A 23,007-nucleotide genomic window follows, 5' to 3' on the forward strand; every position below is an offset into this window, starting at 1 on the left:
CCCCGGAGAGGCTGAGTGTCCTTCAGAGATGGGGACGGTGCCGGGGCCTAGACTCCTGCCAGGAAGCGGCCACCCGGGAGGAAGGGGGCGCTGGGCCGGGGCGCTGCGTGACCTGCGGGCAGCCAGGCTGCCGCTGCTCCTGGGCACCCACCCGGCAGAGAAGCAGGTCCACATCAGGACCTGTGGCGGCACCAGGGCCAGCAGCCGCCTGGGAGCTCGTGGCAGGCCCCTTGCCCGATGGCCACAATCGGCATCTCGTGGAAATGGCAGTCCCCACCCCCCACCCCGACACACACACTGAGGGCTCCTCAGACCCCAGGCCCAGCCGGCCGGCTCCCCACACGGCCAGGGGAGGCCCCATCCTTCCGCATAACGCCCGGTCTCGGGGCAAGACCACAAGAGCCCGGGGCTGGTTTTTAATAAAAAAATAGGCCATTCACTTTATTCCTTCAAACGTCCCGATCTGTGCTTCAGGACCAGCCAAGCCCCCGGGGGCCTCACGGTCACGGCTGGCAGAGCCTTCCCCAACCTCCAGCTGCTTCTGGCGCTCGCTGCCGTAGGGTCAGCGGTGGGCTCTCCAGGCAGGTGGGCTCTCCAGGGTCCGGCACGGCTCCCACCTCCTGGAACACAAAAATGCCCTGATCGGGGGGATGCCCTGACCGCAGCCAGACCCCGGGGATGGCACTGTAGGACGGGGAGGTGACAGCACCGCCTCCCTTGAGGGCACGGCAGAACGAGGCCTGGCCGCCCACCTGCGGTCCCCTGGGGTGGGGGTGGGGGTGGGGGTGGGGGTGCATGCTGCGGGCAGGCCCTGGAGCCTGGGTGGGCCTCGGCTGGGACAGCCCCCGCCAGCACCCCCTCTGTGCACCCGACGGCCCTGCCCCAGGACCCAGAGCCTCAGGGCACAGCCCCCACTGTGCTCAGAGGAGCTGACTCCTACCTCTGGGGATCTGCTGGCCCGGACATCCTCCCCCTTATCACGCGTTCACATCACGAACCCAACTAAGCCGTGCTGAGGGCCTACTTGGTACCTGCCGTCCGGGCACCCGGGACCCACCCACAAAAACCACATTACTAGCCTTACGGGCTCGTAAGGCTATGCAAATACGTGCATAGGCCACGTCAGATGTAGCAGACTGTGCCATCAAGACACACGTATGTGGGGACACCAGGACAACAGGCAGGGAGGGCATCTCCGCTAAACAGACGCTATTGGAGGAAGGCGACAAAGCTTACACACAGAAAGGAGAGCAGCGCAAAGGCCCTGAGGCACACGTGGGCTGGCAAGAAGGAAGCACCAGAGCCCAGCATGTGGAACCCAGTGGGAGAGGGGTATCGCCAGGGGAGGGGAATTAGATGGCCCCCTCCCAAGAAGGCCTCTACGACCCTGGGTCTGCCGCCAGATGCCTGAACACACCCACCCCCCCAACCTCATCTAACATCGTCACACTTGGAGGTGAGCTCCTAAGGGCCAGCCTTCCTGCCTTTGGAAAGCCATCGGCTCCCACCCGCCCAGAGCAGAACCGCGGGGAAGGCCTGTCTCTTCCAGGGTGCAGGGCTACCCGTACCCCACCCCACCCCCACGCGCTTACCCTGCCGCTCACACCAGCCTCCTCCTCTTCCGGGCATGCCAGGAGTGCCGGGTTCTGAGCACGTCCAGGTCGTCAGAACTGTCTAGGCAGGAAGAGGCAGAGCTCTCCCCAGGGTCTGGGGCTCCCTGAAACAAAACCCAGGCAGATGGGGACAAGAGTGACCCCCAGCCAGGACAGGCAAGGGAAGCGACAGCAGCAAGGGGTATGCCAGGGCAGAAGCTGGGTCCTGACACCCTGGACGCCAGGGACAGGCAGCTCCCCAGACCGGTCCCTGCAGATGGTGAGACACTACCGGCTAGGCCTGGGGACATGGCCACGTGCAGGGGCCACACGGGGGCTCTGGCTTCCCACCCCGCACCCCTTGGGGTCTCCAACCTCCCAGCGATGCCACAGAGCCAGCCCTGTGTCATGGCAGCGGCCCTGGAGAGCCGGCAAGCAGGACGGGGGGACGAGGAGTCCTTCCCCGCACGGCCCCCAGTCACAAGCCCTGCCTCCCGCTGTCTGGACGGCGCAAAGGCGAGCTCCAGCGGGGGAGGCCCGCGACCTGCAGAGACCCCACAATCTTCCTGATCCGGCACCAAACGAGGCGGCCCGGCTCTCCTGCTCGGCCACAGAAGATGCGGAGACACCTCTCTGCGTGTTTAGACCGGGCTTCTTGTCAGGCAACGGGAAAAGGCGTTTGCCTCCACAGCTCGGAAGACTCTTCTGAGGCCGAGGCCGCCAGAGCAGACCGCGAGAAGGACCTTGGGGTCCCGGACGTGCAGGGCCGCCAGCAGGAGTCCGCGTGTGGGTGTGCGCGGTGCGTGGAGCCTGAGCCCGTCCGCTCAGCCCTCCGGCGGGGCTGTGTGGCCAGGCCAGCGGCCCCAGGGGTGGCCGAGGGGTTTCGTGAGTGGAGAGGTTCCTTCCCCTCCCGTTTTCCACACTGGCCTCAAGGGAGGCCACGTCCGCACAGACGGAGCCCAGAGCCAGCTTCCTCCTCAGCAACCAGTCGGCCACGGCTCCCACCCACTCCTGCCCATGCTGTTCCGGGTGGGCTGGGCACCCACAGCGGCCACGGGGAGGCGGGGTGAGTGCTACGTGCCCACGGCCACCTACCTGAATGGGGGTGGCGGCCGCCGGCCCTGCCCGAGGACCGCTCGTGGAGCAGCCATCAGTGAGCTCCGACTCCTCCAGGCCCAGGTCGTCCTCGCTCTCGGGGTCAGCCCTCGTGGCTACGGACAGGGTGGTGGGAACGCCGTCGGGGGACAGGGTGGCCAGGAGCGCGGGGAGGGTGAAGGCCGCCAGGAACCGCGCCTTGAGCAGCAGGTAGGCCGGGCTGTCCCGGAGCCACCTCCGTACCTGTCCCAGCGAGGCGTGCAGGGCTCCGGCGCCCCCCGGCACGAGGGAGGCGGCTCTGCGCTCCAAGGCCGCCTTCTGGAGCAAGAGTGCAGACAGGGCCCGCAGGCTGCACAGGGCGGGGGGCTGGTAAGGCAGCCCTCCCCCCAGCGGGGGCACGCTCACCCCACGCCGTCCCCTCAGCCATTCCCGCACGACCGCCTCACCCTCCTGAGACACGAGGTCCAAGTCCAGGGCACCCCTCTCAGGCCCAGGCCGGGGTGGGGGTGGCCTCTCCAGGCCCAGAGGCTCCCCGAGTCTCTCTGGTCTCAAGGCGGACCCTGCTGTCCCTCCTGGGCCACTCCCAGGGCCGGTGCCACCTCGAAGAGGCGGCTGGCTGGGCCTGGGGGACTTTGCTTCAGGGTGGTCAGCCAGGAGCGTGGCTTGGGAGGGTGCCCCAGACACGGCTGTATCCCCGGCCACTTGGGCCTCTCCAAGGAAGGAGCCCCCCGCCGGGCCGTGGGCCCCGTCTCTGTCCACCTCCACGGAACCTTGAGACTGGTGGGGCATTGGAAGGCCCGGCGGGTCTGTCTTGGAGGGAGGGTCTGAGTCTGTGTCCCGGCTGGTGGGGGGCTGCCAGGGGTGGGTCGGCCCGGGGAGCCCGGGACCCCGGCCTATCTGTGTCCCAGGCAGGGAGGACGACAGAGCCACTGACAGTCCCTTGGAGTCAGAGGTCCCTACTGGCCCAGGAAGGCCCACCACGGTGGGCACGGGGAGTAGCCCCTGGGCTGTGAGCACCCAGGTGACAGGCAGAGGGGTGCTGGCCACCACCTGTGGCCCCCTCTCGTGTGTGCCCACAGCTGGCGTCGGGCAGATGGGCTGGACGGGCAGCTGAGAGGGGCTGGGGACTGCAGGGAGAAAGGGTGGTGCCTCTGGCAAGCCCTGCTTCTGGGTGGTGGCAGGGGCCTGAGACTGTCCCGGGCCACCTCGATGGCAGTTCACGGGGACCTGGCTGGGGCCCAGAACCGGCACCATGGAGGCAGCAGGGGCAGCCTCTGTGGAGGCCAGGGCGCCGGCCAAGACTGGCAGGGTGGAGGGCCTTCCGTCCTCGGCTGAGGCCCGAGAACCGGGAGTGCACGGCTCTGTCGCGGCAGGGGCGCTAGGCCGGGAGAGCACCGAGGCCGTGACAGCCAGGCCCGAAGCCGAGGGGCCGTGGGGGGCCACCGGGAGACGGGGCTGGAGAATCAGTGGGGAGGAGAGCAGCAGCTGGGGTGGGAGGACCACAGCGCCCGGGGCGGCCTTCCTGGCCCGGGCCTCCCGCAGCCGCTTCTCCCGGAGCAGCTCGGAGACGGTCTTGGGCTTGGGCCGGGGACCACACGGAGCTGGTGGGGGCGCCTGCGGACCGGACTCGCCGTGGCAGGGCTGCAGCCCCCTGCTCCCTTTGAGGCTGGCGCTCTGCTTCGCGGCTTCTCGGGCTGGCACGCTCCGGAAGCTGTGGCCTGCGGGCAGACAGAACACGTGTGCTGACGAGCGCCAGGCACGCGGGGCAAAACGGGCCTCCCGTCAGGAGGGCCCTCGCGGAGGGCAGGCTGCTGCCGGGAGCGTGGAGCAGGAGCCGTGGCGTCCGAGCTCCTGCCGTGGCCGGGGTGCTAGGCGCGGGGCAGCCCATCAAGTACGGGACAGCACCGTGCCTCGTCCCCAAAACAAGGACCGTCAGGCACCCCTGCCCGCCTCTCGCGGTCTCCCAGGACCCCGGACCTTCGCGCGGTGCTGCTGGCGTGGGGAGACGGGTAGCGGCCAGCAGCAGAGGTCCCTGCCGGATGCCCGGGGCTGGAGGAGCCCCCACACCTCCTGGGTCTGCACTGGGGAAGCCCCAGGGTGGCTGGTGCACTGGGGGCGGGGGGGTAGGAGCCCAGGGGCTGTCTCTGCCGCCTCCCGCCAGCCACGCTCTCGTCCCTGCCGTGGCGTTCAGACAAGACCCGTCAACGGAGCCACAGCTGTGCTGCTCAGAGCCCGAAATTCAACGCCTACGACAGGTTGGCCCCTTTCCCACTGGACACAATGGCAAGATAGGGGCAGAGACAGACGGTACCTGTAGCGTTCCGGGTACTTGAAGGCATCTGAAAAAGAAAGGCGAGCACCTCAGAGAAGTCCCCAGGGCACCTTGGGTGAGTTCATCACGTCAGGGTTTGAGAGAGAGACAGGAGCCTGGCCATCCGGGCAGAAGGGTTCCAGGGCTGCGACGGAGCACCACAGGGCTGATCTGGTCATTCTGTCACTCCCTCCAGTTGTGACTGGGCTCAGGGACACGACCGCTCCCGGACGGACCCCACACCTGGCATCCTACCCCAGCAGGGCAATGCCCAGAGCAACACATGCCAAAGGGCTCGGAGACCCCCTTGCAGGAGTGGGGCGGTGTGGCGAAGGGAGCACATTGTGCAGGGGAAGCAGGCAGGCCTGGGTGCCGGGTCTGGCTCTGCCCCACCCCCCCCCCCGCCCCCCACCAGCCGGACTTGAAGCAAAGTCCCCCCAGGGCTCCGGGCAGGTGGGCAGACACCTTCTAGGAGAGACCCCTGAGCGAGGGGGCCAAGGGCCAGCAAGGCTGCTCCCAGGCGCTGGCCCAGCCTCTAGGCCACCCGGGAAGGCCTTCCGTCCTGGGAAGGACCGGTGTCACCTACTCCCTGGCTGGACGAGTGCTGCCCATCCCCCGGGCACCAGCCCTGCCGCCTCACAGAGGGGAGGGACGGGTGGCAAAAGCCAGCTGAGCCCGCGTCCAGCGCTCACCCCTACTTCTCACCGGTAGGAGCCCAGGCACTGGGTCCCGGGTGCCAGTCTGCAGCAGGGCAGGGGGCTGGGCCTTCCTCTCTCGAACGACCTCCATGCAGCCAGCAGTGTCAATCTGGAACAGCTGAGGGACACGCAGGACACGTGCGTGACATACATGTGACAAGAGCCCGTCTCCTTTCCTCACCGAGAACCGAGACGACAAGGGTGCCCGTGACGAACGTAGGGCAGCTCCAGAGCCGGGCACGGCCCCACGAGGCTGCGACCCCCTCACTCGGGCCCAGGCGCCCCGGCTGCCTCAGTGCCGTGCTCCTGCCACGTCCAGGTCTCTGCTCCTCGAGCCTCCATTTACACCCTGGGGCTCCCAGCACCTCCGTCCCTTCCTGGGGGTGGGGCGGCACTGTATCGTGGCTGCCTCTTCCACGTTGACGTGCCTGCTGAAAGCTGCAGGCCACGAAAAACCCTTTCCAAGGGTCAAGTTCAGGAAGCCGGACTTTAAGAAGCAAGTCCACAAACTTCACAACTTTGCCCGATGAAAACAGAGCACGAAGCAAGAAAGCTCTATGCGAGGGGCTCACCTGGATAAAGAGGGTGAACACCGGGGTGCTGGCCAGGTGGGCGTCCTGAAGCTGCTTCCTGATGCCATCGGCTGAGGAGACAAAGTGGCTCTGGCTACTGAGGCCCCTCTCCTTGAGGCCCCCCAGGACCCCACGTCCCTCTGCCGCCGCTCTCAGCCACAAGGAAGGGCGGGGACCAGAGGGCGGGCCGAGCCTGACTGGCCCTCCCGAGCCGAGCACCCCCGCCCCTGGAGAACGACCAGCTTCTGAGGTCTGAGGAGACCCTTGCTAAGGCCTGAATGGCTGGTCGCTTCCAAAACCATCCCCTGGGTGCCAATCAGGTCAGAGACAAAACGCAAGCAGCCCTCCGAGGGGGGCACGTAGGTCCCCTCCCGTGCACCACGCACCGTCCCCAGCAGGGTCACGCCTCATTGCCCTGTGTCTCCGCAACTCCGGACCCCACAGGAGGCTCTCGAAGGGGCCCCAGGGCAGTACCTCGGGTGTGTGCCGCGGCAGGCCTTCGGGGAGTGCAGGGCAGGACGATGTCGCCCACCCACGGGCTCACAGCCATCAGGAGCTGGCGCTCAAGGAGCCTCCTCTGCAGGGAGTGTCCCCGCCATCGCTGCCTGTTCCCGATCGTCCTGTGCCACAGCTGCCGGACGCAGGGCCCGGCTACGGCGCGGTCACTGGGGCCGGCCCCCACGGATGGGCCGAGCAGGCCTGGCTGCCTCAGTTTCTCCTTCTGTGTGAGGAAGAAAGGCACCTGGGGTTCCCGGCCCTTTCCTGTTCTGGAGGGGCAGGGGGCCCAGACCGAGGGGGCGGGGGGCCCAGACCGAGGGCGCGGGGGGCCCAGACCGAGGGGACGGGGGGCCCAGACCGAGGGCGCGGGGGGCCCAGACCGAGGGCGTGGGGGGCCCAGACCGAGGGGGCGGGGGGCCCAGACCGAGGGCGCGGGGGGCCCAGACCGAGGGGGCGGGGGGCCCAGACCGAGGGGGCCGGGGGCCCAGACCGAGGGCGCGGGGGGCCCAGACCGAGGGGGCGGGGGGCCCAGACCGAGGGGCCCAGACCGAGGGGGCGGGAGGCCCAGACCGAGGGGGCGGGGGGCCCAGACCGAGGGCGCGGGGGGCCCAGACCGAGGGGGCGGGGGGCCCAGACCGAGGGCGCGGGGGGCCCAGACCGAGGGGCCCAGACCGAGGGGGCGGGAGGCCCAGACCGAGGGGGCGGGGGGCCCAGACCGAGGGCGCGGGGGGCCCAGACCGAGGGGGCGGGGGGCCCAGACCGAGGGCGCGGGGGGCCCAGACCGAGGGCGCGGGGGGCCCAGACCGAGGGGCAGGGGCAGCGGGGGCCGTGGGCCAGCCCTACCAGGGTCCGGCACCGGTGGGCCGTGTTGGTCCTCAGCACCTGCAGCACAGTCTCCAGGGGCAGCCTGAGCAGACGACTCCCGCTCTGACAAGAAGACGACGCGAGCTGGACGCGTGCGGTCCTGGCTCACGGCCTGCAGGGGCCCAGATCCACGGCGGGGTGGTGGGATGCCCTGAAGCGCGGCGGCCTCAGGCAGGTCCCTAAGGCTGGCACCGACACGCCTGCCCGGCTTGGCTGCACCCAGCGCTGACAGAGTCCCCGCTCCCTGCAGCCAGCTCCCTGAGCCGAGGGCACCAAATGCCCATCAATCCCACGGGCAGCAGCCTGCGGTTACAGACGCGGGAGGGAAACCACGCGGCACGGGGGCTGCTGCGAGCCCTGCCTGCTGTCCCTCAGGGGCCAGAGCGTGGCCTCCGACCTCTCCCAGCACAGACGGACCTGTTTGATCCTGACCGCAACTCCGCCCGCAGCCAGGGCCCTGACACCTCTGATGTCGACCGGGCAGGTGTGCACGTGACCCGGCAAGGGGACCCGTCAGGGACCTCTGGACTTACAAGAGCTGGGAGGGCACCCCGCCTTCTTGCTGCCTCCCCACGGAGCGCCCTCGACAGCGCATGCACGGCTTTTAAAGGAAACCAGCAGGGAAATGGAGACAGCTGGCGGTCTTGATAAAGACGGCTGCTGGCCTGAACACAGTCCCCCCGAAACAGGTTGGGAACGAACGTTCTATTGAGCGAGGGCAGGGTGTTGCTCCCAAACGCCCAGGAACACAGCGGACGCAAGCCCAGCACCAGCCTCGTGACCCCCAAGCAGGAGAGCATCCGATCCAGGGTGCGCTGGGGTCTGTGGCCTACCTCGTCCGCCGGCGCCTCTGAGCCCGAGGGGGGAGCATCCGCTGAGCCCGGGCAGCCGACGGCGCTCGCACTGGAGCTGCGGGTCCCCGACGGGGCGTGCGCCAGGCCTGCCTCCTGTGCGGGAGCCGAGGCCGCGGGCCAAGCTGCTGGGCCAGCCTCCGCCCCGCTGGCGCCCCTGGGAGGGCTGGGGGAGGCAGCAGGGCATCCCGGCCGGCCCCAGGCGCCCCCCGCGCACGGCCCGCCGGTGCCCTGCCTGGCGGGCACCCACAGGTCCATGTCTGGCACGGCGTGCCGTGCTGAGGGCAGCACCTGGCCCCCAGCCCGGGCCTCTGGGGCTTCCTCTGGCTCCGACCCCTCACTGTCCCTGCTGCTGCTGCTGCTGCTGCTGTCCCCATCGCTGCCGTCCTCGCTGCTGGAGCTCCAGCGCACGCTGCGAAGGGGCCGCCGCCGCCGCCTCCTCCCCCGACTCTGCTTCTTCTGGGGGGAAAGGGCTACTTGGAGGCCTTGGCGACCCAGGGCTCACGGACCGGGGACAACGGGCACGCGGGCCAACCCTTTGGCGAGAGACCCCGAGCAGGCTTGGACACGGTGCGCCGAGAGCACGGCTCTGAGGCGGCAGCGGCTGCCGACCAGCCCGGGTCTCCGTGCCCTTGGGCTCCAGGAAGAAGACAGTGCCAGGGCCAGAAACCAGACGTCCCTCCTCTCCCCGCCACCACGCACCCCCCACCCCCCCCACGGGATGCCGGCTCCCCTAGCGATACGGCCTTCGGACCGACTTTTGGACGAGCCTTACCCTGACCATGATTTTCCACTTGCTCAGACACTGGGAGCCCGTCCGATGGGGTAGTTCCGAAGCTATCTTTGCCCAGTGACCTACGGAGGCAAAACGACACAGAAGCCGTTTCATGCGATGCTTGACAACGCGTCTACCGGCTTGAAAAGCGCCCTTCCAGGAGACGCGCTGTCTCCCACAGAGGACCTGCGTCATATCCCGTCAGCACGGGGTCTCCCGGTCACCTGCACACCGCGCCCCACATGTGAGCAGCTCAACGACACGCAGGGCGTCTGGTTCTCCAAGGACAATCAGCCCTTTAACAAAATTCTAGAGAATGCACATCCCGGAGAGAAAAAGCCGTCCACGCTCATGTAAAAACGGCCCTCGCGTGTCTGCCACGCTCAGGCTTCAAACCCGACATTTAAAACCGTCTCTTCTTTCCTTCCGGACAGGGCTGGTGGGAGGGCATGGGTGCCCTGCTTTCACGGACAGCGTGACCCTGCGGGACGGAGGTCAGGTTTCGGCATGCACCCGCACTCAGCACCACCGCGTCTGGGACTTTTCCTAAGGAGACGCTGCCAACAGGAGTGAGGACGCGGCTACTGAACCCTCAGCTCTTTCCGGCCGCAGCAGAGACGGGAGACAGCTGTCCGCCAGCGGATGGCAGGCTGGGAGACTCGTGTGTCGTCACTCGGGACATACGACACGGTCGTCGAAAGCCACGGGGACGCGTAAAGGCAGAAAACATTCGCCACGGACGACAAAACGGCGCAAAACAGCCAACACGGTTACATCGTGTCGAACAATGCAACTTTCAAAAGCCGCCCTAGAAACCGGCCCAGAGAGGACGGGGCAGGGGCGCGCGGCCGGTGGCACAGCTCTCCCCCTGGTGCCCGTGGCGCTCTCGACTCGACGCTGACCGTGCATCGGTCTGTGAGAAGGAAAAGCCGCCGCTGCCGGCTGAGGACCCAGGGGCAGCAGAGACCCGGGGAGCAAACGGGCCAAGGACTCACCGACGCCGTACTTTTCTATCAGTTCCAGCAACTTCTCCTCCTCTTTTGCGCTCCATCGCCCCTTCTTCAGGCCGAAGTGCAGCCTTCTGAGGTACCTGAGAGCAGCAGGGACACAGGCAGCGTCAGGCGCCAAAACGCCCTCCCGCGTTGTCCCGCGCTGTCCCGCGCTATCCCGGCACCAGAAGCTCGGTGACAAACGAAACGAAAACTGTAAGCCACACTGTGGAGGAATAAGCTTCGGGATTCCCTGAGCCTGCAGGATGGGTTAACAAGGCGTGAGAAACTAGAAAGCCACAGGATGTTCGCATCCAAGTTTGGGTAAACGAGATTAGGCAAAGTGCGACAAAGGTCCCAGTGTAGGACAAAGGCACAGGAAGAGGGGCTCTCGGGGTGAAAATGTCCAAGGGGCGGTGAACAGCATTAGGTAAATAGATACGGGGAGGGCGGGGCCCAGGCCCCAACACAAAGGTATATGAGGTAAACGAGATTCAACATTCAGCTTGGGGACAAGCCCCAACTTAGTGCTTGCTACAGCACAAAGCTGCTTTCACAGGAAGCAAGGACCAAGTTAGGCAAACAGGTCAACAGGGCCAGAGATCCCTGCCGGGTGAAGTTGCCCAGAGGGAGCTAATTAGCAAGGGAAAGGGGCCTTGTTGACCCTGAGGTAGCAGGCTCCGTCTGACCGTCAGCGGGTCTCATCCCCTAGGCTAGCTAAGACGCTGGGCGTCATCAAAAGTAAAAGCTTTCAAGGCGACTCACGGGACGCCATGGAGAAAGTGACAACACAACCCACACGCTGGCAGCGAGAATTTGCCAAGCGAGCGTCGTGTCCGCTAAGGGACCCCTGGCCAGAACGCTAACAAGCCAACGCCACAAACACAGCTCCAGTTCTCGAAGGGGCCAATGAGGGGCGCCTGGGCCGCTCAGCTGGTTGACTGTCTGACCGGCTCAGGTCACGACCTCACAGTTCGTGGGTTCCAGTCCCGCATCGGGCTCCACGCCGACAGGATGGATCCTGCTTGGGCTTCTCTGTCTCCCCCTCTCTGCCCCTCCCCCGCTCAGGCTTTCCCGCTCTCTCAAAATAAACAAGCTTTACGACACGAGTGGATATTCCTGCAGACAGGATCCGCAAACAGCCGGTTAGCACGCGGACGCCCCGCATCACGGGCCGTCCAGGAGATGCAAGGTGAAACCACCCGAGATGCCACGGCACACCCACTGAGCCGCCTGCAATCCAGAAGACGCACAGGAGCCGGCGAGGGCGTGCAGACACCGTGGCCCCACGGCTGCCGCCGCCGAGGATAAAGTCACCGCGTGACCGAAAACCCCGCTCCCGGGCGCGCACCGGGAGCAGCGACTGTCCGTCTGCACGCGTACTTCTGCACACACGTTCACGTCTCCAAGGTCATCCGCGCTGCCGTGTCAAAACTGCGTGTTTATCTTGTGAAGTAATCTCCACCCCCAACGGGGGCTCAAACTCACGACCCCAAGATGGAGAGTCCACGCGGCACCGTCCCAGCCAGCCGGGCGCCCCTGGATTTCGTTTGTTTCACAGCTGAATGACATCGTGGCGTCCATCCGATTTTAGAACCACGCCCGTGGCTTCCCTGTTCTTCCCGCCAGACATCGGCTGTTTCCGCCCCGTGGCCAGTGACCGGCGTGGCTGTGGACACGAGTGTACGTGTGCCCGTTTGGGGCCCTGCTCTCAGGACGACACAAGCACTCGCTCCGTTTCCCGAGGACCCTCCGCTGTCTTCCACGGCGCCCGCACCACGCTGCGCTCCGCGGGCACACGAGGGCCGTGCTTTCTCCACACGCGTGTCGGCACCTCCTCTTTTCCAGAACTGTCCTAAGACAATCGTCCCGCCGCGTGTGAAGTGGTCTCTCACTGCTGCCGTGACCTGTTATCTCCCCCACGACCGATGACCGGTGACGCCAAGCATCTTTCCGTTTCCTCTCTGGAGAAAGGTCTGCGTGAGGCCCCGTCCTCATCCGTTTTGCTGTTGTTGGGACACAGGGTTTCTTTGTAGGGGGGTCAAATGTCCTAAGTTGATGGGGGTGACGGGCCGCACCGCTCAGTCGATGCACCAAAACCCACAGGACGGGACCCTTTGAGTGAAGACGCCGGACGCTGCACAGATTACGTTCTGATGAAACGTTATAAGGATACCCGAGCTGACACGAGGCGGCTGAGGCTGCCTCCAGGGCCCTGGCCCGTCAGGGCTCTGGCGGAGGAACCTGGACGACGGGCTCAGAGGCACTGCCAACCAGGGGCCACCTCACGCTTGGAAAAACAGCAGCCATCCTGCTTCCCTACCGGTCACCACCCCCCCCGCCCACCCCCCACCAGCAGCCCACCCGCCGGCCCACCCAGAAGCGGCCCCGGCGAGGCCCCCCTCACCCAGCACGGTCCAACTCACCGATCTCGGCACTGGGCATCGCTCCTACCTGGCACCTCCTCCCGGATTTTAAACCAATCCTGCTCCCCGTACTTGGCGACGGCTCGAAGCAACTTCTGCAGGAAAGGACGGCAAACCAGCGATGCGTCTGCGGGCAGCCGTGACCCCTGCACCCTCCGCTCAGTCCCCTGAGGAAGGAAGGTCCGAGGACGGCTCTCCTCGGCCTCGGCCTCCGCGGCGGCGGACTCACCGCATCCTCCTCCGGGGCCCAGAGCCCCTTCTTCAGGTTGGGGTCCAAGCTCTTGGTCCACCGATAGATGAGCTGCATGGAGTCTCTCCCTTCCATGTAGTAGACAACTGGGGACGGAGGGGCGGCGTGGGCACCCGGGACTGCGCGACCCCGCGTGCCTGCGGGGACCGAGCTGCCTCCACACGCGGGGGGCTTCGGGCCCGGGGGCGCCAGGGCGCCCAGCGGCAGGGGCGCGTGCGGGCGGACTCACTTCTCCGGTAGGGGATGTGGCTGCCGACGCGCATCTCCCGCACGAGCTGGGTGAGCAGGTGGTCCTCCTCCGGGGTCCACTCCCTGCGCTTCAGAGCCCTGTTGTGCTGCTGGTACTTCTGCAGGCACTGGAAGGCGCTGCGGCCGGTCTTCCGGGGCCGGGGCAAAGCACAGTGGGCGTTACCCGGCGAGCGCCCCCGCAGAGGGCCCGCCAGGGTACAGGTCGCGAACGCCACCGCCCGCTCACTCGCACCGGAGCCCTGGAGGGACGGCGCAGGGCGTCCCCATGGCGGGAGACGGCCGCGAAGCACCAGATGGGACACGGATGGCGAGAGCGCGAGTCCAGAAACATCCACGACGCTTCCCTCACGTGACACCAGAGCTGCCCCGGAGTGCTCGTGGGGGCGCCAGCGCGACAATACGGGGGAGCAGCCGCCCCGCAGAGTGCGCGCTCTGTGAGCCGGGGGCCTGCCTGCTGCCCAGTCCTGGGGCCCCCGAAGGGCCGGTCTCTCTGAAGCCTCCGTGGTCCACCCAGACGACGGGGCAGCGGGGGCTGGATGCGTGTCGGGGTGCGGGGACGGGTGCGGCGTGGCGCCCACGTCTCTGGAGGCGCCCTCCCAGGGGGGCTCCGGGGCGACCGGACCCCCGCTTCCACACACGCCTCGGCTCAGCAACTACACCGCCAGTCTACACTGCCGACGGGCTTGCTCAGACCCGTCCCCTCACTCGTTTCCTTATGGGGAGGGAGCTTCCCAAGAGCTAACTAACGTTACCTGAACCCTCTTTTTTCCTAAAGAAAACTCCTGAGTCACAGAAGACGCGGCACACACGGACGGACGCGCAGTCTGCTCAGCTACGGGGACTGGGTGTGACGATGCCTTTTTAGACACAACACCACGCGTGATTCTCTCACGATCCTTGAAAGAACGCAGCCGCTGACCCTCGTGAAAACAGAGGACCCCTGCTTAGACAATGCTAGGAAAGTGAGACCGGGAGCCACAGACGGGAGAAAACATCCACAGAACACAACCGATAAAGGACCATCGCTCTCAACACGCAGAACAGTCCTTGAAGCTCAGTAAGAAAACAATCTGACTATGAAACAGAGCAAACGTTGGGGGGCCTGGAGGCTCAGTCAGTTGAGCGTCCGACTTGATTTCTGCTCGGGTCGTGCCGTCACAGTTCACGAGACGGAGCCCCGCGTCGGGCTCTGCGCTGACAGCGCGGAGCCTGCTTGGGACCCCCTCTCTCCTCCTCTCTGCCCCTCCCCCGTGTACGTGTGCTCTCTTGTGCACACGCTCCTTCTTTCTCTCAAACATTTAAAAAAAAAAAAAACACCAAAAACCTCAACAGACCCTTCGCCAAAGACACACAAACGAGCAATAAAGTGCCGCGTGTTTATCGTCAGGGAAACGCAAAAGCAAAGCAGCCACCCTCGCACCCCTGCAAGGACGGCTGGAGCCTGGAGCCCTGACACGGCCACACGCCGGCGAGGATGCGGGGTGGCGGGGCTCTCGTTCGTGGCGAGGGCTACGCGGCGCGGGGCAGCCAGTCCGTAGAACCGTTTGGTGGCTTCCTCCAGAACCAAACACCCTCTTGGCACACGACCGCTCCTTGGTGTTGACCCAAACGAGCGCAAGACTCACGTCCACCCAGACACCTGCGCACAGATGTTACTGGCCGCCTCATTCACAATCGCAGGACCCTGGAGCGACCAGGATGCCCTTCAGCAGGTGGGCGGACCACGCTTTATCCAGACAAGGGGACGTCAGCGCTAAGGAGAAAGAGGTGGCCAAGCCGGGAGAAGACACAGAGGACCCTTAAACGCACGTTCCGCGCGGCCTTGGTTAACGTCAGTGCGGTTCCCTGCAGTCACGAGCTGGTCTACGAAAGCAGTAAGTTATACCACGGAGATTGCACGGATCACGTTCCCAGGTCGTGAACCAGCAAAACTCAAACCGGAGAATGATACAAGACATTTCAAGAAACCGAACCACAGAGAGATCGACAAAGCGCATTCTTATGTAAACTAAGATCCAAAGACGTGGTGAAAAAACCCCGAAATCAGACCCGTCCTAGAAACCTACAAAGAGGAGAACTCACAGCAAGCTGTTCTCAGAAAAGCAGGCCTTAAACGCCTCCGTGAGTAAAGACAGACTGAACTAAGAAGCCCTTTAGCCTTCACCTCGGAAACGAGAAAACCAACGCGAGACCCCGGAAGAAACCAGGAGGAGCGTTCCCCTTAAGCCCCATCAGAACGAACCCCCGGGCTTGAGGGGGACAAGGAAGGAGGATCTGGAAGGAAGCCAAAGACAGGCCTGGAGGGGCGGGGGAGGGCGAGTGAGCACTCAGAGACGGGATGGAGGCCAAGGAGCTAGAAGCTCCTGGAGACTCTGCCGTGGGAGGGGGGAGGGGCTGCTGCCCCCAGGGCCGCACCCTCCAAAGTGGCACCAAGAAGAACCTGATGGCTCCCAGGGTGAGATGTGCCACGCAGCCCGCGGAGACCCCAAACCCGCCCGGCCTCGCAGCCTCTCGGAGGCCCCTCCGGCCCTCACCCCCAGCTCCTTGGCGATCTTCTGCCACTGCAGGTGGCCGTGCGTGGCTGCGACGGCCTTCAGCTGCTCGACCTCCGGCCCGCTCCACTCCTGCTTGTTGATGCTCGGGTGCTCACAGTTCTGCCAGAACTTCCGGATCTCCTCTGCGCTGCGGCCGCCCTCGAACTGCACCGACAGAGAGAGAGCCAGCCTGCGGGGGGCCGTCCCTCTGATGGCTGTGGCCGTGATGGCTCAGCACCCGGGACAAGTGGGGTCCTCGTCCAGGTCGCTGGGACTTGCACAACCAAGAGTGGGGGTGGGGCTCCAAGCGCAAAGCCTGAACCTTCACACCCTCCCGTTTCAGAAGAGCCACGTCACCCCAGCGGGGCGAGCCCGCGAGGCCACCCCACACTGCTGGACACGCGCCCGACCAGAGGCTTCGAGGCAGGTCTAGTGGCCAAAGGGATGCGGCCTGACCGCCTAGAGCTGACCCACGCCCCTGGCTGCCGGGACGGCCGTAGGCCGCTGTGGCCTCAGCACCGCCCCAACTTACGTTAACGTTGGAGATCTTCTCCCAGTCGTGGCCGTCCAGCCTGTTCCCCAGCAAGGCCTCCTCTGGGAGCTCCCTGGAGGAAGGAACAGGTCGCCAGGGTCACGCCTGGCCTTCCTCGCCTCTCCCAGGTCGCACCCTCCCCACAAGACCCAGCTCACCGGATGTCCTGGACCTCCTTCTCCGCCTCTCTGCTCTGCTTCTCCAGGACCTGCCTCTCTGCCTCACTGGTCACCCTGCTCCGTTTCTGGTGCAAGTATTCAAGCCTACGGGGCAGAGCAGAGGCACCGGGGTTACTCGCATCAGGGCCGTGCCCCGGGGGAGGGGGGCGGTGTCTCTGGGGCCAGCTCGGCCTCCCCGTGCACCGGGGCACGTGCACCGCTCCACGTGACGAGGCCCGGTGGCAGGGAGCACACACAGGAGCCTGGTCCCGGCTCTGAGCCTGCCCCTTGCAGGCAGAAGGCTGTCCGAGCTCCACACCCAGAGGAAGCAGCCAGCGACACCCGTCTCTGGGCTGTCACCATGGTCACGTCAGTGGCTAGCGTGACAGGTCTGCTGACGCAGATGATAACCACCACCAACTCAGCGGCCCAGCCGCCAGCCCTGCGCCCGGCGTGCAGGGACGTGCTCTGAGGGCAGCCTGGCGACAAAGCCTGCAGGAACCCCTTCCGGAGGCCAGGGCAGAGGACCCATCACTGAGGCCAGTCCTGACCCACGCGTGGAGCCACGAGACTGCGGGCAGCCCCCAAGACTCCCGGCCCGGCCACAGGCGCTGCGATCCGTTCGCACGACATCACGTGACCCTTCGGCACACAAAAAGCGGGTCTCGTGAGCAGTGCCCATTTTCACAAGTGGAAACTGAGCCCGAGACCAGAGAAACTACCCGAGCTGCGCCTGACTGAACGCGGCCACTCGGCCTTCCCGGTTCTTGCACGCCTGGCCTCGAGCTCGGCTGCCTCCCTGGGGAAACGTTTCAGGGGCCAGCGCGTCTCCTACGGGAGCAGGGGGACACGGCCACACCAAGCGTCTGCCTGTCACCAAGCCTCCGGCCTGGACCCCTCGCGCTCCCGGCGAGGCTGGCGCCCGCGGCTGTTCTTACACTCACTTCAGTAACTTGGGCTGAAGCAGGCGCTGTAGGCGGTCGCTCACCACTGACCTTCTGAGCAAGGCCTTCTCCCAGTTTTTCCCTGAGAAGAAACGACGGCATCAGCAGAGCCTTCCCGACTTCCCCTCGACCAAGTGGCGGGCACGCGACCGTTCCAGGGCCACAGCGCCGGCCGGGTACCCCAGCCCGGCTGTTGAGCGAGCACGACGCCCCGGCCCAAGCTCACGGAAGGGCCCCTGGGGCCGTGTGTTCAGGAATAAGACACGCGAGACTACACAGTGAGCCGTGGGGACGGTGGTCCCCACGTGGCGCGTGGGACAGGCCGGGGCTTTGAGTGGCCGGTCCCAGCGGTCAAGGCCCGAAGGAGCCCACGGAACCAGAGGAGGGTGCCTGTGGAAAGGCAGGGCTGTGGCGCTGAGGGCCCGGCGCAGGGGCTTACACTTAGTCACCAGGAGCTCCTCGAAAGCCTTGATGCCCTGGGCGGCCTTCTCCCGCGTGTCTTCGTTGGCTGGAGGCCCCTGCCAGACAGGGCAGCGTCACGACGCGGACGGACGCCGAGTGCTCTCGCCCCACGGCCCGCGCTTCCCCTCGGCCTCCTCGAGCAGCCTGGCCACGTGTGAGGCCTGGCAGTGGACACCCGGGCCCAGCGCTGGACTCTGAGCGGCCGACTCTAAGGGGCCCACCCAACGTGCCCCTCCTTAAGGAAACGTCTCTGGGGCTTATCCGTGGAGCCGGGGTCAGTGTGCCACGTTCCAGGCCCAGAGACCACGTTCCAGGCCCAGAGACCACGTTCCAGGCCCAGAGACCACGTTCCAGGCCCAGAGACCACGTTCCAGGCCCAGAGACCACGTTCCAGGGCCACAGACCTTGACTTCCACCACTAGGCACCAAAAGGCTTTAGGAAGATCGGAGAACGTTGTCCCGAAGAACACGAAGGAACAGACAACACCCACAGCAGGTGCTCAGAGAAGAGCCCCTTCCCACGCAGCCTGCCACCCCCCTCGCGGGTGACAGTGGAGCCCCGGCTACTCACCACTCCGGTGACCCTGTCCTTGAAGTAGGGCTTCATGAAGTGCCCTATGTACAGATTCGGGGGCAGACTCTTGCCGTCTTTCACCTTGGGGCCTTTGGACCCTGCCAGGTCACACATGATCTCCTCCTGTGACAGACACAGGAAGCCCATCTGGGGCCAGGCGGCAGCGATGCCCTTGTGGAGAAGGCGACCGGGGCAGCCAGGGAGCAGATGTCACCAGAAGCACTAGTCCTGGGGCGCCTGGCCATGGGGGTGCCGAGGGCCCGTCCTACCTGCTGCTCCCGGTTCTGGGCCAGCAGGAGGCTGACCTCCGCCAGCCTCTCCTGGATGACCTCCTGGTAGACCATGTTCAACTGCAGGCAGGTCTCTGGGTCTTCAGGGAGGGTCTTCTTGGGGTCGTCCTCGCCATTGCTGGCCTCTCCCCACCTCTCCTCTTCCTGGTCACGAGTGGGGAGCTACGGGTGAGGCGGGGGGGCCTGCAGACCCGCCCCCCGTGACCCGGGCAGCACAAGCAGCCTCTGAGCTCATGCCCATCACTGGGCCAACAAGGGTTGGGGCCACGTACAGCGTGTGCACAGGCCACAATCAAGGACGCGAGAAAATCAACGTCTGGAGGAACGTCTCGGGTGGGGAGGCGTGAGGAGGTGAGCGCTTTTCACTTCCCACGATAAATGTTTCTGGTGAACCTGAAGTTCAGAACGGGCCCACAGGCCTCCGCCCCCGGCAGGGGACAGTGAGCAGGAACACGAGTGAGGAAGGCCATCACAGGGCCGGCCAAGCTAAGAACCGGGAAGAGGCTACTCGCTGCCCAGCAGGTGAGGAGCTACGGGAAGCCTACGCCACGGGGACCACTGCTCGTTGAAACCAGGAAGTGAAGCTGTACCTCCTGCCTCAGTGAAAAACTGAAAAGCGGATTGTAAAAATTCTCCAGGTTGACATGAGATTCTAAAACAAACCAGAAGTGGCAACAAAAACTGGAGTGGCCTAGTTGGGGATTTACGCCTCTCGACTTTCTGAGATCCCCGTAACGTGCGTGGGTCGACCTGACGTCGTGTGTGGAAGGGTCCGAGCAGGTGAGGCTGGCCCCTCGTAGCTCTCTCTCTCGCTCGCTCGCTCTCTCTCTCCCCCCCCCCACCCCCGCAGGCTCAATCACTTGAACTGTGAGATCACGATCTCTCTCTCTCTCTCTCTCTCTCTCTCTCTCTCTCTCTCTCTCTCTCCCCGCAGAGAGAGAGCTCCTCTCTGTGCCTCAGTCTACAGCGGGCCCACGTGTGTGACCGCCCAGGACCGTGCCTGCAAGGACTGAGGCAGAAAGAGGGAGCTACGAGGGGCCAGCCTCGCCTGCTCGGACCCTTCCGCACGTGACGTCAGATCGACCCACACACGTTACGGAGAGCTCAGAAAGTCGGCAGGCGTAAATCCCCAACTACTAACAACAGTCATTTCTTGGGACGATTTCCGTTTTGGTGACAAATACTTTGGGATACGTCATCTTCAGTGACGAGCACGCAGAAAAATCAAGACGAGCTCAGAGCACTGCCCTCCTGGGCCCGCTGGCAGGGTGGCAACTGCCTGGGCGGGCTCCACCAGCTCAGGCCGGTACTTACCGAGGCCAGGGAGCCAGCAGCGTCCGAGTCCTCTTCAGGCAGCGAGTCTGTGGGAACACAAGCCCAGGGGACGCGAGTCGGGGACGTGATGGGATGCAATACCCGCCAAAGAAACGACCGGCAGGTGCAGCACAGGGCTGTTTCCTGATAGCCACAGGCGAGGGAAGGGCCGAAAGGCCTCAGGACAAGACTGTATTGCCTGGACCCTCGCTCCCTGAGGGCTGGTGGCTGAATGCTACCCACTAACCAGGCAGGACAGGCCCTGAGCCAAGGGCAGGGGCAGCCAGGAAGGGAAGACACAGAGAACAGGGTCCGCCAGGGCAATGAGGGGAAGCCTTGCAGGAACAGACCCGTTCGGGGGAGCTGGAGCTACTGGGGGGTGGGGAGCAGGTGCAGAGGCCCTGATCGTAGGTGAGAGGAAGGCCCCAGCGTGGTCAGAAACTCTGAGAAACTGAGACTTAGAGCTGCACCTGGGGCTGGGGAGAGGTGGGCGGGCCTGGGGGCCCAGGGGAGCCTGTGGGGTGACTCTCAGCTGTCCAGCATGGTGGCTGTCCGGCACGGAGGTGGCCGACAAGCTGAGCTCTGGAACCATCTGATTCCTGGGAAGGGCAGCCGGCCACCCACCTGGGACAGAGTGACACAGATGCCCCCAAAGGGCACTCACGCGCAGCCGGCAGGTCCACGGCACGTGGAGGAGGGGCGGAGAGAAACCATCGCGGGGAGTAAAGGCAGAGGCCAGCTTGCGCGAGAAACGGCTGGTCCGCAGCCTGCTGCGGCTGCCAGGAGCCGGAGGGCAGATGGGTCCGGTCTAGCCACGGCCTATGAAAGCTCACCTGCTTCGGAATCCAGTGCCAGACCAGACTCCGAGACCTCCACGCTGATACTCGAGGAGCTGGGATCCAAGATCCTTTCTAATTCTTCAATCTCCTTTGCTATTTTCTCTCTTTCGGCGTCCACGTCCATGACTCCTACCTGCCACCAGAGTGCATCACGAGATTTCAGGAACCAAGAGTCTGCAGACACACACCCGTAGGGGATGACAGAAGCCTGACCAAAGCAGGCACTCCCACTCGGGGGAGCCCTGGGACTGTGATATGACACCCCCCCCCCCGTGTCCCCACGAACACCCGCTGTTTGTTCTAGCGGGTGAGGAAACCATGTGAGTGTGACCTGCCCACTCTGATCTAAGGCTGTGACCAGCAGGGGGGCAGGGCAATGGACACCTGGACACCAACATGGCCCAAGAGCCTGGCCTGTCTTCCCAGAGCCAAACCACAAGAGAGCTGGTCACCCAGTGCAGAAACAGCAGGTTGTGGCAGCAAAGTCACCAGAGGACAAGAACGAGACCCAGGCAGTCAGGACCTCAGCTGCGCAGCCTGCTCCCCTGCCAGGAGACGCCCAGAGAGCATCTGGCAAATGTGCAGGAAATGCAGGTGGCAGGCACTACGGGGGGGGGGGGGGGGGGCAGCAGGAACGAAGCCCCCTGAGGGCAGGGTCCCCTGAGCTTCCCTGCTCCGTCTCCAGCACCTACAACGGCACCTATTGAACGAACAGAACCTTCTTTCTTAATGATACCAGTCTGCGAAGTCTAAAAGGGACAGAAAACTGGAAAGAGAGCTAGGACAATAAAGCTGCGGCAGAGAAAAGAGCAAAGGAACGCAGCACAGACCTAGGAGCCAACGACCAAGCCCAGAAACATTCCCGCTGAAATCGGACAACGGCAGCCACCAAGCGGGAGCACGCTTCAGCCCGATCCGCAGCACGGAGCGCCGTCTACACTCTAGTCGTGTGTAACCCCAACCAGCCAAGAGCCACGCAGCTCTGCAGAGCCGGCAGCGGCTACCGGGGCGTCAGGCCGCCAACCCCGCGGGCAGCGCGGGCCCCGGCCCCGTTCCTCCCACCGCCTCCCCACCGCCTCTCCTGGGCCCCGGCCCGCGGCCTGTCCCCGCCCCAGCCCCGCTCCTCCTACCGCCGCCTCTCTCCGGACCCGCCGCCCGCACCCTCACACTCACCCTCCGGCACCGCCGCCGCCAGCGCCACCGCCCCCGACACTTCAGTGGCAGAACGACGAGAGCGCCGCGCACCGGAAGTCCCGCCTCCGCGGCCGCGGCCGCAGCGCGGGGCACGCCGGGACGGGGCTGGCGGGCGGGTGCTGCCCCCGCGCGGCCGCCCTTGGGACTGCCCGCGACCGGGCGCCGCCGTGTGGGGTTAGCGGCGCCGGACCGCTGCTTCTCGCCGGAGCGTGTGACCTCCGGTATCGCCGAGTCTCGCTTGCTTGCTTCCGCCTCTGCTAGCTGTATTCGGGGCTGTTGGTTTGCAGCCAGTGAGCAAACCTGCCGAGTGCTCAGTGCTGCCGCGCGGCCGGGCCAGTGGGTAGACGGCCCCCGCGCTCTGACCCCGCGCCCTGAGAGCACCTCGGGGGACTTCTGGGCGCCGCCCAGGCCGGGTTGGGCCCGCCTGCAGTTGCGCCTTCTGCGGGCAGAGCGGGGGTGGGGGCGCCACCCTCGGAGTGCGGGGCGTCTCGGAAGATGAGGAGGAGTCCGCGGGAACCGAGGAGCGTACCTTCCCCTGGTGGACGGAGCAGGCAGAGCTTCTGGCCCGGGCACAGGGAGAAGGAACCCACGGGACAGCCAGCGTCCCGGGAACCCACCCGCCAGGACCAGGGGGCCGCCTGGCGCTGGAACTCCAGACGCGGAGCTGGATGCCCAACAAATTTAAGCCCTTCACCAGGGAATGCCCCAAACGTACTGTAGGAGCCTGTCTGTGCGCCGCGCTCCTTTATCCAGACCCTCCTCCTGGCCACCTGCCCCCAGCCCCTTCGCCTGACCTTGGGGAGGTGGTACAGGTCTGCGCGGGATGAAGGGCAGGATCAGGAGCAGGTGGAGTGCACCTGAGGGTCACTCCGGTGGCGTGCTCGGGCCCAGCCTGGCCTGCGGGCGGAGGGAAAGTACACCAGGCTGGTGGTGATCTGCCACCCACATCCCCCACCCCCTTAAAACGAGGAGCCTGCAAGCATCCTCCCGCCAAGC

At 65.6% G+C, this 23,007-nt stretch overlaps 1 protein-coding gene across 4 annotated transcripts; it reads right to left on the reverse strand.

Annotated features, from left to right (window-relative positions):
- Positions 1-410: 410 nt before the first annotated feature.
- On the reverse strand, positions 411-22,061 carry SNAPC4 (small nuclear RNA activating complex polypeptide 4). 4 transcript variants are annotated; one of them, XM_047093771.1, is made up of 24 exons: positions 21,991-22,061; positions 20,812-20,950; positions 19,979-20,025; positions 18,644-18,808; positions 18,372-18,497; positions 17,778-17,856; positions 17,339-17,420; positions 16,395-16,499; positions 16,237-16,309; positions 15,705-15,869; positions 13,151-13,298; positions 12,901-13,007; positions 12,672-12,766; positions 10,252-10,346; positions 9,257-9,336; positions 8,464-8,937; positions 7,610-7,693; positions 6,743-6,989; positions 6,269-6,339; positions 5,704-5,814; positions 4,999-5,026; positions 2,688-4,405; positions 1,593-1,717; positions 411-620 (listed from the first exon to the last, which is right to left on the reverse strand). In XM_047093771.1, the coding sequence occupies exons 2-23, from the start codon at positions 20,939-20,941 to the stop codon at positions 1,601-1,603; spliced, it is 4,347 nt and encodes a 1,448-aa protein (XP_046949727.1). In that variant the 5' UTR covers positions 20,942-20,950; positions 21,991-22,061; the 3' UTR covers positions 411-620; positions 1,593-1,600. The 4 variants fall into 4 exon arrangements, with proteins under 4 accessions (XP_046949727.1, XP_046949724.1, XP_046949726.1 ...); XM_047093768.1 differs by having other exon boundaries at positions 8,464-8,940; XM_047093770.1 differs by having other exon boundaries at positions 8,464-8,940; positions 20,812-20,991; positions 21,991-22,022.
- Positions 22,062-23,007: the final 946 nt, after the last annotated feature.

The sequence above is a fragment of the Lynx rufus genome, unplaced genomic scaffold (genome assembly GCF_022079265.1).
Source record: "Lynx rufus isolate CCGP_SWC_20201006 ecotype Redwood Valley unplaced genomic scaffold, mLynRuf1.p SCAF_36, whole genome shotgun sequence".
NCBI classification, from domain to species: Eukaryota; Metazoa; Chordata; class Mammalia; order Carnivora; family Felidae; genus Lynx; species Lynx rufus.